The 17,801-nt window shown below is 53.4% G+C and overlaps 1 protein-coding gene across 1 annotated transcript; it reads right to left on the minus strand.

Moving 5' to 3' along the window:
• On the minus strand, positions 913–13,635 carry LOC102171142 (serpin B6). The gene is made up of 7 exons (XM_018039304.1): positions 13,521–13,635; positions 9,100–9,274; positions 7,206–7,355; positions 4,247–4,364; positions 3,150–3,292; positions 1,604–1,759; positions 913–1,419 (listed from the first exon to the last, which is right to left on the minus strand). Exons 2-7 carry the CDS (start codon positions 9,262–9,264, stop codon positions 1,015–1,017), a joined length of 1,137 nt encoding a protein of 378 aa, XP_017894793.1. The 5' UTR covers positions 9,265–9,274; positions 13,521–13,635; the 3' UTR covers positions 913–1,014.

The raw sequence follows: 17,801 nt of genomic DNA on the forward strand, positions 1-17,801 counted from the left end.
GCAGGATGGAAAGTCACCCGGCGTGCATCCATGACGTGGTCTGAAACGCCCCCACCTCGTGAACAGGACCTGTCTGCCCATGTCTGACCCCGGGGGCAACTGAACATGCTCAGGGAGTGTGGACGGTCAAGCACTTGAACAGGCCTCTGACCACAGACCCTCCAATGCAGACACAGTGGCTCGGGGATGGACTTCTCCCGGTCTGGGTCCACGGCCCTCCCCTGTTCTCCTGGTTTATGGAGAGCTCACATTCGGGGGTCTCTGAGGCCCGCTCCCCCTCCCCGTGTCTGCCATAGCCTCTGCTTCGCCCTGGTCTCAGGAGCAGGGCCACTGAGCAGAGGAGACAGGGAAGCCCCGCTCATCCTTCCAGGCCTGGAGCAAAGCGCGCTCCCCGAGGACCTGGCTGGACAGGGCGGGCGGAGGGAGGACCCAGAGAGCAGGCAGCCAGTGCTCCCCACCGGCAGGACCACCGAGCGCCCGTCTCCAATGGCAGCTGCAGCTCCGAGAAGGCAGGGGACATGAAAACACACACACACAGACACACACACACACAAACACAGACACACACACAGGTGCACACACACACACATACAAACACTGACACACACACACACAAACACACACACACGGAGACACACAGTCCCACACACAGACACACACACACACAGACACACACACAGAGACACACACACACAAACACAGACACACACACACACACAGACACACAGAGACACACACACAGAGAAACAGACACAGACACAGACACACACAGAGACACACACATAGATACACAGACACACACAGAGACACACACAGAGACACACACACACACAGACACACAGATACACACAGACACACAAAGACACAGACACACAGACACACACGCAGACACACACACAAGGCGGTCCAAGGCAGCCCTTTATTTGTGGACCTTTGCTAAGGTCACTTGGGGTTCCAGGCTCTTCGCAGAGATCGGGGAGAGCAGAGAGGAGCACCGGGGGCCCCCACACCTCGTCACGGCGAGCAGAAGCGGCCGCAGAACAGGATGGCCCCGGTGTTGCCGTGCTGGATGAAGAAGAGGAAGGGGCGGTCGGCACAGAACTGGGGCCCAGCGCTGAGGGAGCGCGTCATGACCGCCGCCCCTGTGGCAGCCGCGGCCTCCGTGCCCTCCTCGGTGACCTCCATGAAGGACTTGTGCACGACCTTGGACAGGTACAGGCCTCGCCGGGACGACATCCCGCTGAAGTCAGCCTGGGCCTCCGCGAAGGCGTCGGTCATGCCCAGATCTTGGAGTAACTCTTCCATGTCGTAACTCTCCTCCAGAGTGAACCGGGGAAGAAACACGTCCACCTCCTTCTCTTCCATGAGAGCCGGCTTCGTCCACGCGACGAATTTCTCGTAGGTCAGGGCCTTTTCCACCTGGAGGAGAAGGTAGAAGATCTCAGGGTCTGCAGCAGCGCTGCCCCAGAATAGTCCGCTGTGACCCACACAACGTGCCCTGCGACCCAGGGGCGGCCTGCCGGCTGCACACGAGTTCGCGGAGCCCAGTGCTCAGCAGGGATGCGGACGAGACCCGAGCCCCAGGCCACGGCTGCCTGGTTACCCTTTTCAAGTCAGTTCTTTCACTGGGCAGCAGGATGACCATGTTCAGCTCTTGGCTGACGTAGGGAAGCACCAGAATCTGGGTGCTTATTACTCTAATGTAGGTTATTTTACAGGTGGACTTCTTGAACATCATTTGCACAGGTTTCTCCACGTTCTATAAAGGAAATGGATAAATGTTAACTTGAAACAAGACCCGGGGACACACGGGACGAGTCATCAGAGCCAGCCCCCTGCGCCCACACACTCTGTCTTGTCTCCAGAACCCCCTCAGCTCCGCCTCGTCAGCTCGTCTGCGCGGCTCCAGCTCCCACCCCTGGTTCCCGGCGCTCAGGCCTCAGGATGCTGTTCTCCTGTTGACCCAGGAGGGCTCCACTCGGACGTTCCCGGCAGGACCTCGCCCCCGGCGCCTACCTGCCTGACATCTTCATCTGGACACAAAGGAGCCTCCAGCTCGGCTCGCACACTGGCGGCTCGTGTCCCTTCCACCTGCTCCATCTGTACGTTCCCACCTCTGCTCATGGCGACACCACTCATCCCGCCGTCAAACCCTGCCGTGTCCTGGGCACCTGGCCTTCCCACCCACAGCTGACCATGAACAACCATGTGGGCTCTGGTTTTAAAGACAACAGGGCTGTCTGGTGGCTCAGGGGCAAATAATCCGCCTTCCAATGCAGGAGACACAGGCTCCAGTCCTGGTCTGGGAAGACCCCACAGCCCAGGGGCTTCTAAGCCCACGGGCCACAGCTACTGAGCCTGGGCTGAGAGTCCGGGAGCCGCAGCTCCTACAGTCACGGGCCTGGAGCCCGAGCTCCGCACCAGGAGAAGCACCAGCAGGAGAAGCCCGAGCCCCGAGCCCAGAAGGCCTCCACCAGGGCAGTGGCAGGAAAGGCTGAGCGGCAAGGAGCCCCGCACAGCCGAGTAAATAGATACAAGGATCAGAAAACCACAAGGCAATCTCACTTGTGCTTCCTACCCCCGCCACTCTCAGCCCAGCCACCGTCCTCAGGAAAACTTCCAAGCAACCTCCCGGGTCCTGCACACGGGCCGAGGGGCTCTGGGGGATCAGAGCCACTGTGAGGGGCCACGGGCTCTGTGAGAGTCAGAGGAGGGACACAGGAACCAGGAACCCGGGCCATGGAGACCGCTAGGGAGGCTCCTGGACGCCCTGCAGAGAAAGGCGTCTGTGTAGGTAGCTCCTGATGGGAGGGGTCAGATGGTAAGATCCAGGCCCATGAGCATCACAGCTACAGTCTGGAGTTTAAACTGGGTCTCGGGGGCTCTAGCAGGCCCAGAGAGCTGCGAGCTGCCCCGTGGGATGTGTAATACAAGACGGTACACCCGCCGCACAGACCACCCCTGATGACACAGCAGAGGAGGAGTAGGGGGAGAGGAAGCAAGGGTTTGCCCGGATCCACATCTGGGCCACCAAGGCCACAAGAGGCTCAAGTTCCTGAAGGTCAGCCTTCTGGCACGATCCATAAAGCAAGGGGACCCCAGAGACTGTTTCCAAAACCTCCTTCGCTTTATGAAACATTCTTGTTCACCTTGCTGACTTTGAATGGCTTTTCCTGCGTGAACTCTTTGTTAAACTGTTCATCCCAGTTTCCTTTGAAGTAGATGGCATTCACGAGAACCAGACGTGTCATGGGGTTAAGTGAATTTGCAGGGAGTAAGTCTCTAATTTTACCTGCACGGAAGATTTAAAGGACCAGTTAGCTAACAGGGTTTCCTGGTGGAGGTGCTGGGCAGGGTAGTTACTGGCCCGTCCCCTGGAGGAGTCAGTGCCCAGACCAGAGGGTTCACTGTCCCCCAGATAACCACGTGCAGCGAGTTGTCTGTTTACTCGCTCAGTTGGGTCCCACTCTTTGTGACCCCGTGGACTGTAGCCCACCAGGCTCCTGCATCCATGGGGTTCCCCAGGCAAGAATACTGTAGCAGGTTGCCATTTCCTCCTCCAGGGGATCTTTCTGACCCAGGGATCCAACCCGCCTATCCTGCTCTGGCAGGTGATTCTTTGCCATCTGAGCCACCAGGGAGACCCATGCAGGGAGCCTGGCCTGAAAGCAAAATCAGGGACAAAAACCTTCAAGTCTCTGCTCAGAAAGATACCATGAGTTGCATAAAACACATAAAATGAACAAATAATAAGGGCAGAATCATTCACAGTTTCAGAAAAAGGAATGTTCAGTCTACAGCGTGAGGGGACCCTCCTGAAGGGGAGAGGTCGGAGCCAGTGTGGAGAGCACGAAACGGATAAGCGCAGGTGGCCCAGGGCCTGCCCGCGTGTCCTGCAGTGACGCTCAGCGACCCGCAGAGCGCGCGCTCTGCTGGACAGGCAGGGAGGTGGCGCCGCATCCAGAGTCTGCCTTCCGCCCTTGTGAAAAGGCAGACTATAGGAACATTAACTGCAACAGCCAAAAGTCAAGGTGTGATTGCTCTGGAAGAGGTGCACCGAAGATTGATGAGGAGGGGGAAAGCTGGAGAAATTGGTTGCTGATTAAGTTTCAGAAGTGGATTTGAAAGTTCCACTTCTTTAGAGAAGAAGCCATTTCTGTTTACATTCGATAGTCTTGAGAAGGAACTGATGGAAAATAAGACCGATTCAAATACTGTGCAAACAGAAGTAGTGACACGTCCTCACCTTCTGTCTTTTCAGCTACCCAGGTGTTTATGTGCTTCCTGGACTCCTCCGTAGTGCTGACAAAGTCCAGCTCTTCCACCTCTGCTTGGTAGAACACGCGGCAGGCATATTTGAAAGACTAGGAGAGATGGAATGACAGAATCACATGGCTACAGAAACAGACAACGCCAACGGCTGACTTCTTCACCACGCATAACCTCGACACTGATCATTTGACGGTTACTTGTGTGATGCACAAACAAACGTTCGCAATTAACCTTCAATCCGTGTCTCAGTTTTCAGCTACACTGAATAAATAACTGAGTAAAGCTCAGGCTTCCCAGGTGGCACAGTGGAAAGAATCCGCCTGCCAATGTTGGAGACAAGGGTTTGATCTCTTTGTGGGAAGATCCCTGGAGAAGGAAATGGTAACCCACTCCAGTATCCTTGCCTGGACAATCCCATGGACAGAGGAGCCTGGTGGGCTACAGTCCCTGGGGTCGCAAAGAGTCAGACACAACTGAGCGACTAAGCAACAACAACACAGCCATTCAGGGCAACGTGGCAACACTGCCGCCAGCACGCGTTCCGGGCTTCCCTCCTGTGTGACCCTGGAAAGGTCGCTGCGTCTCTCTGGTTCCTTGCCACCTGGAAGCAAGGACGCAGCAGTAGCTACGTCTCAGAGGTGCTCTGAGGACCAGGAGAATTGGCTCTGTCTGATGTCACGTGGCTGAGTTCTCCCCACACCGTGGACCCTGCATCTCGTGGTCCCGGTGCCTCATTACATAGAACCCTCACATCATTCAGGCTCTGCCAACCTACTGCTCCACTCTTAATCGGGGCTTTTGAAAAAGACATCAGTGTCTGTCTAAGAAAATAGTCTGGAAGCAAAGTGGTCTCCTCCAAGTTGATACCTCCTCATACCCTTGGTGATTTCAACAGCTTTTAAACACACCTGAAAACAAGGGCCTGCTTCTTAAATTACTGTTTAGTAAGTAATGACCAGTCAAAGAGCACACTAAAGGAATATCTAATTATACACTGTGATTGGTATTGGATCCTTGGAATACTCAATCACTATGAAATAACTGACAAATATTTTGAATGTTTTATTTTATAGCCCATATCAAAATAATACTTTAAACATCAATGATTTTCTTCAAATATCCTCTAGAAAAGAAAGGAACTTAAGGAAAATTAGCCAATTCTTTGTGTTTATTGGGAATTTTTCTTTTTTGAATATCTAAGGATTACACAGATATGACAGTACCAGGAGAAGGAAATGGCAGCCCACTCCAGGGTTCTTGCCTGGGACAGTTCATGGGCAGAGGAGCCTGGCAGGCTGCAGTCCACAGGCTTACATGCCTGAGCACGCAGGCATGAGGGTGGAGGGAGATGGGTTGGTAGCAATAAACTGGGAGAACTGAAAAAAAAGATGACATTAAACTAGCATGTAGCTAAGACTGATCAAAACAAGTAAACCACGTTGTAAAAAAAATTCATACCAAGCCGTACAAACCGTACAAATATCTGACCTCATGCTGACTACATTCACTTTACACCACCTGTTTTAAAATAGTTAATTTAGAGTCTGAAACAATGTGAAAAATAATGAAAAAAGTTATATAACAGAATAAGATCGCTATCTTAAACATACAAAGAATTCAGTTAAAAAAAAAAAACAAACATAAATCCCAAAAGTAAAACTACACAAAGGACACATAAATAGGCAATTTTCAGAAAAGATCCAAATGTTTCATCCACAAGCAAAGCTGCTCAGTCTCATGAACAATCAGAATGTTAAAGGCTCAGCATGTGTAGCGCTGAGCAGAGGGTGGACGTGCCCACCCGCTACCCTTCCTGAGGACGACGGGAAGGGCTGAAGCCAACGGGGCGGGAATGAAGCAGAATTCACTGAGATCTGAGAGCCTCCCTCTGTCCCTTCCTTCTAAAGTCCATCTGAGTAGCACACACAGGACAGAACCATACACACATGGTCCCTGCCGGCTCCATCCGGGCTGGGCCCCACCCCATGCCCACCCGGGGGCTGGTGGCTGCATCTCAGTACAGCCACTCCTGAGCACGCTGCCCACCACCTTGAGAAAGGGTGAGGCGGACACACACTGCTGCTAAGCCTGAAGCTCCGTCACTGTGGCCACCAGATACGAAGAGCCGACACGTCGGAAAAGACCCTGATGCTGGAAAGATCGAAGGCAAAGGAGAAGGGGCCGACAGAGGATGAGGGGTTGGATGCATCAGCAGCTCAATGGACATGACTCTGGGCAAACTCTGGGACGTAGAGAGGACAGAGGAGCCTGGCCTGCTGCAGCCCACGGGCTCAGAAAGAGTTGGACAGGACTCAGCGACTGAACCACAACAGGCACAAAGGTAGTAAGATGCAAAGACTTTCTCTGTGTACAGGGCCCAAGCCCTGATACGGGGCGTGGTGGCAGGGCGGGGACAAGTGTGGGAGGACTCTGGCCTTGTCTGCGTTTTTACATAATAAGAACACACTAACAGATGACTTGAGGTGGCTATGAAAAGAATTGAAAACCATGGAAGCACTCTAATTAAATAGAACCAGAGTAAAAAAGACAAAACTATTGACATGTATAAAACAATTGAACAAGTCTCACAATGCACCAAAACTTCCACCGTGTGAAAAACAACATCAGAAATATTCTATTCGATCACTTCCCTGTTTGGGCCAACTCATCTGCAAGTGTGGTATGATCTGTGTTAGTTCTCTGACAATCAACCAGTCGAAGCTTCAGGAACATGTGAACAGGGCTGTTACAGGGCTCCTCTTACAGGCAATGACCGAACGGTTCCAGGAAGCGTGAGGTCGTGACTGGGGTCCCACATCCCGCCCACCGTGTGGGTCGCAGCCCACAAGGCCTCTCTGCACCACAAGGTCCGCCTCCCGACTACACAGGACTTCGGTCTCTATCCACTTCGGGCAATCGGGAGTATGACTTACCAAGAGGAAATCGCAAGGCTTCTGTCCAAAAAGCCTGTTGGCGGTTCTGAGCAAGTACTGTGTGCCGGTCATATTAACTTCACTGAGAAGCCTCTCGAAAGCCTGGTGGACATCATGTTCTTCACCTCTGCACTTGCTTAGAGAAAGCGTCTGAAATCAAAAACAGATAATACCCTCCACTGCAGTACGCCCTGACTACAGGAAATGGACACAACACTAAAGTCAGCCTAAGCACCGCACTGATCCTCACCGCAGCTTGAAACAAGACTCACGCAAATAAAGGCACAGTGGCTCTGGGAAGCTCCCCAGCCTGTCTCCCGCTTGGGCTCAGCCCTGACGGCGGGCGAAGAAATGCCCCTGGGCGAGTCCAGGGCCCTGTGCTCGCGGTCTGCCTTCAGACAAGACCGCGGGCAGGCCTCCCGTCTCTGCACAAACAGGCCACGTCTTTGGGTCTGGACTGGCCTCGGGATGGGTTCCAACCAGCGGGAGACAGGAGAAGTGGCTCTTCCGGGCCCAGGCCTTCGTAGAGGCCTGGCACCTCCACGTTCCCAGTCTTGCCCCCTGCTGCCAGGGTGCAGAAATGCCCAGCCATCCTGCTGCGGCCTCATGACAACGCGGTAGAGCGGACACATGGAGGAGAGTGCCTAGCGGATCGGGGCCGCTAATGGACCAGGAGGAGCCCAGTGGGCACCGTGCAGCCAGGCCTCAGAGTCCCAGGCACAGTCCTGGTCATTCCCGGTCCTGGGCGGTCTGTTCGGGAGCCACAGAGAGAAGGTCCAGACAGCTGTAGGTGTGGTTGCACAGTAACACATAGCTAAAGCCTAGGCACGGGCTTTGCACCCAGCAGCCGGCCGAGGCCGGAGGGCCGGGGGCACCACTGCTGGAGGAGAGGAAGTCGGGCGGGAGCCCTGGAGAGAGGCCTGTGCAGGGCAGGAAGGCCGGCCCTCCCCCTGGAATAGGAATCTGCACAGGAGGTGCCCAGAGAGAGGGCGGCCCCTTCAGAGCCTGGGAGAGCGGGAGGGGAGACAGTGCTGAGCTCAAGAGGGGACTGCTCCCTTTTCAGCAGGACTTAAAGGGAATACGTGCGTCTCCCAGGTGGCGCACTGGGAAAGGATCCACCTGCCGGGGATGGAGACAAGACTCGCGGGTTCCATCCCTGGGTCGGGAAGATGCCCTGGAGGAGGACATGGCAACCCACGCCAGTGTTCTTTCTGGAGAACCCCATGGACAGAGGAGCCTGGAGGGCTGCCGTCCACGGGGAAGCAGACAGTCAGAGATGACTGAGCAGGAGCACCCGCGTATTTGCGTCCTGACACTTGCTGGGTGGAGGGGGCAAGTGTTTCTCACTCCCAGCCTCTCCAGCTGGCACAGGACCCTGAAAGTGATGGCCTTAGGGCAGAGGTCAAACTCACGGCCCCGGCTCAAGGGCGCGATCAGGACTTTGTTACACCTGGAGGCCCTCTGGACCCCAGGACCTTGGGAAGGGTAAGAGCACCCCACATGCGGGAAGACTGTGACCGCCAGGAACCAGAGGTCAGCGCTCCGCCGCCACTGTGGCCCAGGAGCTGACGTCCACACCCTGTGCAGCCCACCTGGGCTGGCTCTGGGCATCTTGGCAGGAAGGGCCTCGGCCAGCATGGCCTTGGGCCGCGGGTCTGAGCAGAGGTTTGATGAACGCTTGCTCGTTCAAGCCTGTCCTGCTGGAATCGGGTGCTGCGCTGTCAGGAGCCCCAGGCCACACGCCAGACAGACACTGGAGGGGCGCCCAGGGAGGGGGACACAGGGGAGTAGGCCTGGCTGTCGAGCAAGGCCTTTGGATTCGGATCGTGGACCCCGGCTCACCGACCAAAGAAAAAGCATCAGCCGCCGCCCACAACCGGCTTCCCGAACGTACCTGGCACATCTGTGCTGCGGTGTTGCCCTTTGCCCCCATGAGGACCATGGCCAGGGCAGAGGAGATGCTTAGGGGTGAGATAAACACATTTTTCGAGTTGTCCGCACCCAGCTTTTTCAGAAGGGTCAAGGCAAAGGTGCCGTTTCCTTCTGACAGCGCATCCATGCTGGCGAGGCTGAAAGGATGGATTTAAAATCAGTGTCACGCAAATTCAGGCCACAGGTCGACTCTTAACTGTTGCTAGCACTGACGCTCTACCTCAACCAGCAAGCAGGTACTCGCACAAAACGCGGTTTCCTCGGGGTTTCCCCTGATGCCCCAGGCCCAGGCCCTGCTGATCCTGCTTTGGACAAGGGCCTTGGGACGCACCCACGTCCACCTCCAACGCCCTGCCTCGGAGGCCGACAGCCCTGCCACGGAGGGTGTTTGGTCTAGAACAGGACACTGTGGGAATGGGCTGGGGTGCACGAGGGTTCAGGACGTTTCTGTGCATGGTGGGAAGGGATGACAGCTGAGCCTGACACCGACCTGGGAGAGACAGAGCAGGTGAGCCCGAGGAAAGCGCCTGAAGCCGCAGGGCTGCAGGCTGGCCACCCCGCTCCAGGCCCTGCGTCAGCTCCCTGATTTCTGCTCCCTGCATGAGGACGGGGACGTACCACGTAATGTGTGCTCTTGGGCGTGCAGGACAGCTCACCCAAAACCCTGCACTGCAGCACACTGATTGCTCTGAAGTAAAGACACTATGCCAAAGCCTTTGACTGTGTGGATCTCAATAAACTGTGGAAAATTCTGAGAGAGATGGGAATACCAGATCACTGACTTGCCTCTTGAGAAACCTGTATGCAGGTCAGGAAGCAACAATTAGAATTGGACATGGAACAACACACTGGTTCCAAATAGGAAAAGGAGTACGTCAAGGCTGTATATTGTCACCCTGCTTATTTAACTTCTATGCAGAGTACATCATGAGAAACGCTGGGCTGGAAGAAGCACAAGCTGGAATTAAGATTGCCGGGAGAAATATCAATAACCTCAGATATGCAGATGACACCATCCTTATGGCAGAAAGTGAGAGGAACTAAAAAGCCTCTTGATGAAAGTGAAAGAGGAGAGTGAAAAAGTTGGCTTAAAGCTCAACATTCAGAAAACGAAGATCATGGCATCTGGTCCCATCACTTCATGGCAAATAGATGGGGAAACAGTGGAAACAGTGTCAGACTTTATTTGGGGGGCTCCAAAATCACTGCAGATGATGACTGCAGCCATCAAATGAAAAGACGCTTACTCCTTGGAAGGAAAGTTATGACCAACCTAGACAGCATATTCAAAAGCAGAGACATTACTTTGCCAACTAAGGTCCGTCTAGTCAAGGCTATGGTTTTTCCTGTGGTCCTGTATGGATGTGAGAGTTGGACTGTGAAGAAAGCTGAGCACCGAAGAACTGATGCTTTGAACTGTGGTTTTGGAGAAGACTCTTGAGAGTCCTTTGGACTGCAAGGAGATCCAACCAGTCCATTCTGAAGGAGATCAGCCCTGGGATCTCTTTGGAAGGAATGATGCTAAAGCTGAAACTCCTGTACTTTGGCCACCTCATGTGAAGAGTTGACTCATTGGAAAAGACTCTGATGCTGGGAGGGATTGGGGGCAGGAGGAGAAGGGGACGACCGAGGATGAGATGGCTGGATGGCATCACCGACTCGATGGACGTGAGTCTGAGTGAACTCCGGGAGCTGGAGATGGACAGAGGCCTGGCGTGTTGCGATTCACGGGGTCGCAAAGAGTCGGACACAACTGAGTGACTGAACTGAACTGAAAGAGACTTGAGAAACAGCTGGTGCAAAAAGCATACTCTTTTTCTGTTTCCCCTGGAGCTGAAAATAAATCTCCATGTAGAAATACCCTCCCTGTACCAGAAGGTAGAGAGACATCTTAACGGCCTAAGAAGGGAACAAAAGGCTGAAAAGGCTCTTCAAGAGACCAGCAAACCTGTTACTTCACGACCTTGCTGCCCCAGGCAAACCCCCTTGTCTGTCAAAGCTTCACACACACAGAGCTGCCTGCCTGGTCACTCCTTGAGCCTTGTATCTTCGAGGTTCGCACAAAATTCAGTGGGCTTGGTTTTCTGCTATCGATTTGTCTGAGGTCCATTTAATTATTCGACCAGCCAGGAAGAACGTAGAGGAGAAGGAACACTATCCCTACACACATTCTCTTCCATCTTTAATATCCAGTTTCTTGCTCAGTAGCTGAGTCACGTCTGACTCTTTTGTGACTTCGTGGACTACAGCCTACCTGGCCCCTCTGTCCATGGATTTTCCAGGCAAGAAACTGGAGTGGGTTGCCATTTCCTCCTCCAGGGGATCTTCCCGACCCCGGGATGAACCCGAGGCTCCTGCCTTGCAGAAAGATTCTTTCCACTGAGCCCGCAGGACAGGCCTTAGTATCCAATAGCTTAACACTAATACAGAGAAAAGCAGAAGGTCACTGGTCTTCAAAGGCCACAGCGAGGCTGGTAATAGTTGTATTTCGCCACTGACAACAGTTGCTGATGGTCATTAAAGGCGAGAGCATACCCACTCCCTGTAAAATCACTAAACTGAAAAGGAGGGAATGAAGCAGTGAGGCCTAGAGGTTTGCTCAGGACACTCTGATGGCAGAAAGTACATGAACTGTGAGACAGGTGAACAGCCCACGCTGATGCAGGCCCCGAAATCAAACAGGAAGCGCCGCTTTGCGCACTGCCCAGGGCACTGACACAGAACCCCAGAGGCGGCACCGAGCCCCCCGGGCAGGGACTCGCGAGGGTCCTGGTCCCCAGCGCTGGTGGGAATTGCTCTGATAGTTCAGGCCCTGCAGACTCAACTCAGGAACAAAGCACAGGAAAGCTATCAGAAACAACACAAAATGAGTCTAATTAGCAAACTCTGTGACGGCTGACCTGCAGAGCAGCCAGAATCAAGGAAGTAGTCCAACATGGGAAAGAATGGAGCAAAAGCAGCTCCCCAAAGAGCTGATTTAAAAAGAGGCTTAGTTCTGCTGGGCTCCAAGAAGCAGAGTGAGAGCTGAGCAGCAGGTCATGGCTCTGCAGTCCACCCCTCATCCCTGTGGCAGCGCCCCCTCCCCAAATACGAGACAGAGAGAGAGAGGGGAGGACAGCAAACTAAACCCTCCTTTTTCAAATAGAAACTTGAACAGTTCGAGAACCATTCATTTCCAATAGGGACAAAGTAAGACCGCAATTTCTTTTCACACTGTGCAAATGATGCTACAAAGTGGTGCCCCAGTGTTTCCAGTGTAATTAAGAATTTCTGTTTAGCCACTAAGTCCTGTCCGATTCTTTCATGACCCCGTGGGCTACAGCCTGCCAGGCTCCTCTGTCCATGGGACTCTCCAGGAAAGAATACTGCAGTGGGTTGCCACGACCTCCTCCAGGGGTCCTTCCTGACCCAGGGTTCAAACCCATGTCTTTTATGTCTCCTGCACTGGGGGGCGGGTTCTTCACCACTAACGCCACTAGGGAAGCCCCGGGGTGGATCGAGGGAGCCTTAATCCCCATAGAGTCTGGTTTACTGGAGACTTGGCTCCTGCGCTGTCCCCGCCTGGTCTGTGTGTGTGCGTGTGTGTGTGTGTGTTATCTAATGTGTAATCCGGATGGTTCCTTCTACTCTATAGGTTTACTGAGGGGCTTACGTCAACTGACACCTGGCCCACAGTCGGTGTTCAATAAATGGTGAATAGAACTGCACACACTTTTCCTTCTTGTTTCCAGAAAGCTTGGTGGGCGAGGTGCGTGGGCTTCCCAGGGTCTGACAGCAAGCCCTTTGTGTATGTAGCGCGCTCTTAGTGCAAGCAGGAAAGAACAGTGGCTCCATTTACGCTCGATTCTCTCTACTGTACTGGCTGGAGTGATCAGGCCAGAAGCCGCGCTGCAATACAACACTTAGGACTGGAACTGGTCTCATGCGGTTCCAAATACTTAGTTTACATGGCCAGAATGATTGAAACCATGGCCTTTCTCTGGAGTGGTATAACGCTGAGGGTGCAGGGGAATCCTGGACACACCATGCCCCAGAACACTTATAACGACAGCCCCTCCTGTTCACGGGGACCTCAATCCAAGGGTTACTTTTCACACGCCCTCTCCGCCTCGGCCCTAAAGCCCGCCAGCGGGGAAGCATACAGTCTGACCAGTCCCAGCAGAACCCGGAGCTCGCCGAGGGTACCTGGGCACGCGGGGCCCGGGAAGGCTGGGCGCCGCCCCCATGCGGGTCCTCCGGTCCCCGGGCACACTCACCGGGTCGCCACGTCCGCCGCGGCCGCCTGATCCTAAAGAAAACCCAGCCCGGCACGCGCCCCCGCAGCCGCCCGCCGCCCGCCTCGCCCGCAGGCCGGTTCCGCGGCCCCAGCATCCCGACACGTACCTGAGCGCGGCCGGAGCGGGCTGGGCATGGACACAGGCGCCGGCCGTAAATACCCCGCCGAGGGGGGCGGGCCGGGCCGCACCCGGCTGGACCGGAGAGAGGGACCAGCCGGGAGGGACGGGCCCGAGCGGGAGGGGCGGGGCTCGAACAGCAGGGGCGGGGCGATTCGGGCCGGAGGGCGGGGCCAGGCCGGAGGGCGGGGCGGGCAGGACGGAAGCGCTGGGCTCGAGCTGGAGGGCCGGTGTCGAGCGGGAGGGGCTGGGCAGAGGGGGAGGGCCGGACCCGGCCGGACCGGACCGAACCGGACAGGAGGGCCGTGCCGCATGGTTGGGGCGAGGCCGAACAGCAGGGGCGAGCCAGGCGCCAGGTGAGCCGCGGGTCCGGTCCCGCGCCAGTGCGGGGACCGCTACCTGGGGCCGCAGGAGGAGCGAAGGCCCGGCCCTAGGAGGCCTTCAGCGGGCGAGCCCGGGGTCTTTGCGGGGCGCACGGGCTGGGCTGATACTTGGTCCTGAGAGGCGCCGCTCGGGCACGTGGGCTTGAGTCTCTGCCCGAAGCCAGGCGCGCTTCTCCCAGTGCACAGAGGCCCGTGTGAACCAAGCAGGGTGGGACCCTGGCCTGCCCGCCCAGCGCAGCCTCGGAGGGCGGACAGGGCGCCGGTGACCTCATTAGGGAAATTAGCAACCTCATCCGAAACATGACAGGTTCAGTTTGGAAACCTGGGAGAGCTGGGGGCGTCCCTGGTGGCTCAGAGAGTAAAGAATCGGCCCGCAGCATTGAAGACCGAGGTTCGATCCCTGGGTGGGGAAGACCTGCTGGAGAAGGAAAAGGCAGCCCACTCCAGTATCCTTGCCTGGAGAATCCCATGGACAGAGGAGCCTGGCGGGCTGCAGTCCATGGGGTCACAGAGAGTCGGACAGGACTGAGCAACCCTCACCTTCAGATAGCTTAGTGCCTTCTCTGCCCTAAAGCCTAAGCCAGGGGCTGTCAGCAGCGACCCTGTACTCACCTCTGGCCGGATAATCCATTGCTGTGGGAGGGCCGTCCTTGCCCCTCTACCCACTAAATGCCAGCAGCAAAGCCCTGGTGTGAGTGCCTTAGTTTTATTTTTGGAGTAGTAAACATTGAGGGTTGCCCCGCGGGCATGGCTTGGTTTCACTGAGTTAGACAAGGCTGTGGTCCTAGTGTGATTAGATTGACTAGTTTTCTGTGAGTATGGTTTCAGTGTGTCTGCCCTATGATGCCCTCTTGCAACACCTACCATCTTGGGTTTCTCTTACCTTGGGCGTGGGGTATCTCTTCACGGCTGTTCCAGGAAAGTACAGCCCCTGCTCCTTACATTGGACAAATGGTATCTCCTTACTTCCGCTTTATTGACTATGCCAAAGCCTTTGACTGTGTGGATCACAATAAACTGTGGAAAATTCTGAAAGAGATGGGAATACCAGACCACCTAACCTGCCTCTTGAGAAATCTGTATGCAGGTCAGGAAGCAGCAGTTACAACTGGACATGGAACAACAGATGGGTTCCAAATAGGAAAAAGGAGTACATCAAGGCTGTATATCGTCACCCTGCTTATTTAACTTCTATGCAGAGTACATCATGAGAAACGCTGGGCTGGAAGAAGCACAAGCTGGAATTAAGATCGCCGGGAGAAATATCAATAACCTCAGATATGCAGATGACACCATCCTTATGGCAGAAAGTGAAGGAAGAAGAACTCAAAAGCCTCTTGATGAAAGTGAAAGAGGAGAGTGAAAAAGTGGGCTTAAAGCTCAACATTCAGAAAACGAAGATCATGGTATCTGGTCCCATCACTTCATGGCAAATAGATGGGGAAACAGTGGAAACAGTGTCAGACTTTATTTGGGGGGGCTCCAAAATCACTGCAGATGATGACTGCAGCCATGAAATTAAAAGACGCTTACTCCTTGGAAAGAAAGTTATGACCAACCTAGATAGCATATTCAAAAGCAGAGATATTACTTTGCCGACTAAGGTCGGTCTAGTCAAGGCTATGGTTTTTCCTGTGGTCATGTGTGGATATGAGAGTTGGACTGTGAAGAAAGCTGAGCGCTGAAGAATTGATGTTTTTGAACTGTGGTGTTGGAGAAGATTCTTGAGAGTCCCTTGGACTGCAAGGAGATCCAACCAGTCCATTCTGAAGGAGATCAGCCCTGGGATCTCTTTGGAAGGAATGATGCTAAAGCTGAAACTCTAGTACTTTGGCCACCTCATGCGAAGTGTTGACTCATTGGAAAAGACTCTGATGCTGGGAGGGATTGGGGGCAGGAGGAGAAGGGGACGACCGAGGATGAGATGGCTGGATGGCATCACCGACTCGATGGACGTGAGTCTGAGTGAACTCCGGGAGTTGGTGACGGACAGGGAGGCCTGGCGTGCTGCGATTCACGGGGTCTCAAAGAGTCGGACACAACTGAGCAACTGAACTGAACTGAAACATTGAGGGAGGCTCAAATATCTCACTTCTACCCTTAATTTCTCCAGCTCTTTTCACCCCAGGTTTATTCACTTGGCTCTATCCTTCCAGCTTATCTTGGTGCAGAAATAAGCAACGTATTGTAAAATGAGAAATAAAATTGAGTCACTGTGACAAGGAGTTTTAAGCAGAGTCCAAGGGACTCTCAAGAGTCTTCTCCAACACCACAGTTCAAAAGCATCAATTCTTCGGCGCTCAGCTTTCTTCACAGTCCAAATCACATCCATACATGACTACTGGGAAAACCATATCTTTGACTAGATGGACCTTTGTTGGCAAAGTAATGTCTCTGCTTTTGAATATGCTATCTAGGTTGGTCATAACTTTTCTTCCAAGAGTAAGTGTCTTTTCATTTCATGGCTGCCGTCATCATCTGCAGTGATTTTAGAGCCTCCCAAAATAAAGTCAACTACTGTTTCCACTGTTTCCCCATCTATTTGCCATAAAGTGATGGGACCAGATGCCATGATCTTTGTTTTCTGAATGTTGAGCTTTAAGCCAACTTTTTCACTCTCCACTTTCACTTTTATCAAGAGGCTCTTTAGTTCTTCTCCACTTTCTGCTATAAGGGTGGTGTCATCTGCACATCTGAGGTTATTGATGTTTCTCCCGGCAATCTTGATTCCAGCTTGTGCTTCATCCAGCCTGGCATTTCTCATGATGTACTCTGCATATAAGTTAAATAAGCAGGGTGACAACATACAGCCTTGACATACTCCTTTCCCTATTTGGAACCAGTCTGTTGTTCTATGTCCAGTTCTAACTGTTGCTTCCTGACCTGCATATGGATTTCTCAAGAGGCAGGTCAGGTGATCTGGTATTCCCATCTCTTTCAGAATTTTCCACAGTTTATTGTGATCCACACAGTCAAAGGCTTTGGCATAGTCAGTAAAGCAGAAATAGATGTTTTCCTGGGACTCCTCTTGCTTTTTTGATGATCCAACAGCAATTTGATCTCTGGTTCCTCTGCCTTTTCTAAATCCAGCTAGAACATCTGGAAGTTCATGGTTCACATACTATTGAAACCTGACTTGAAGAATTTTGGTCATTACTTTGCTAGCGTGTGAGATGAGTGCAATTGTGTGGTAGTCTGAGCATTCTTTGGCATTGCCTTTCTTTGGGATTGGAATGAAAGCTGACCTTTTCTGTTCCTGTGGCCACTGCTCAGTTTTCCAAATTTGCTGGCGTATTGAGTGCAGCACTTTCACAGCATCACCTTTTGGGATTTGAAACAGCTCAACTGGAACACCATCACCTCCACTAGCTTTGTTCATAGTGATGCTTCCTAAGGTCCACTTGACTTCACATTCCAGGAAGTCTGGCTCTAGGTGAGTGATCACACCATCGTGATTATCTGGGTTGTGAAAATCTTTTTTGTACAGTTCTTCTGTGTATTCTTGCCACCTCTTCTTAATATCTTCTGCTTCTGTTAGGTCCCTACCATTTCATGAGAACCGCATGAACAGTATGAAAAGGCAAAAAGATAGGACACTGAAAGATGAACTTCCCAGGTAGGTAGGTGCCCAATATCCTACTGGAGATCAGTGGAAAAATAATTCCAGAAAGAATGAAGGGATGGAGCCAAAGCAAAAACAACGCCCAGTTGTGGATGGGGCTGGTGATAGAAGCAAGGTCTGATGCTGTAAAGAGCAGTATTGCATAGGAACCTGGAATGTTAGGTCCATGAATCAAAGCAAATTGGAAGTGGTCAAACAGGAGATGGCAAGAGTGAACATCGACATTCTAGGAATCAGCGAACTAAGATGGACTGGAATGGGTGAA

This window comes from Capra hircus, chromosome 23 (genome assembly GCF_001704415.2).
Source record: "Capra hircus breed San Clemente chromosome 23, ASM170441v1, whole genome shotgun sequence".
Classification (NCBI taxonomy): domain Eukaryota; kingdom Metazoa; phylum Chordata; class Mammalia; order Artiodactyla; family Bovidae; genus Capra; species Capra hircus.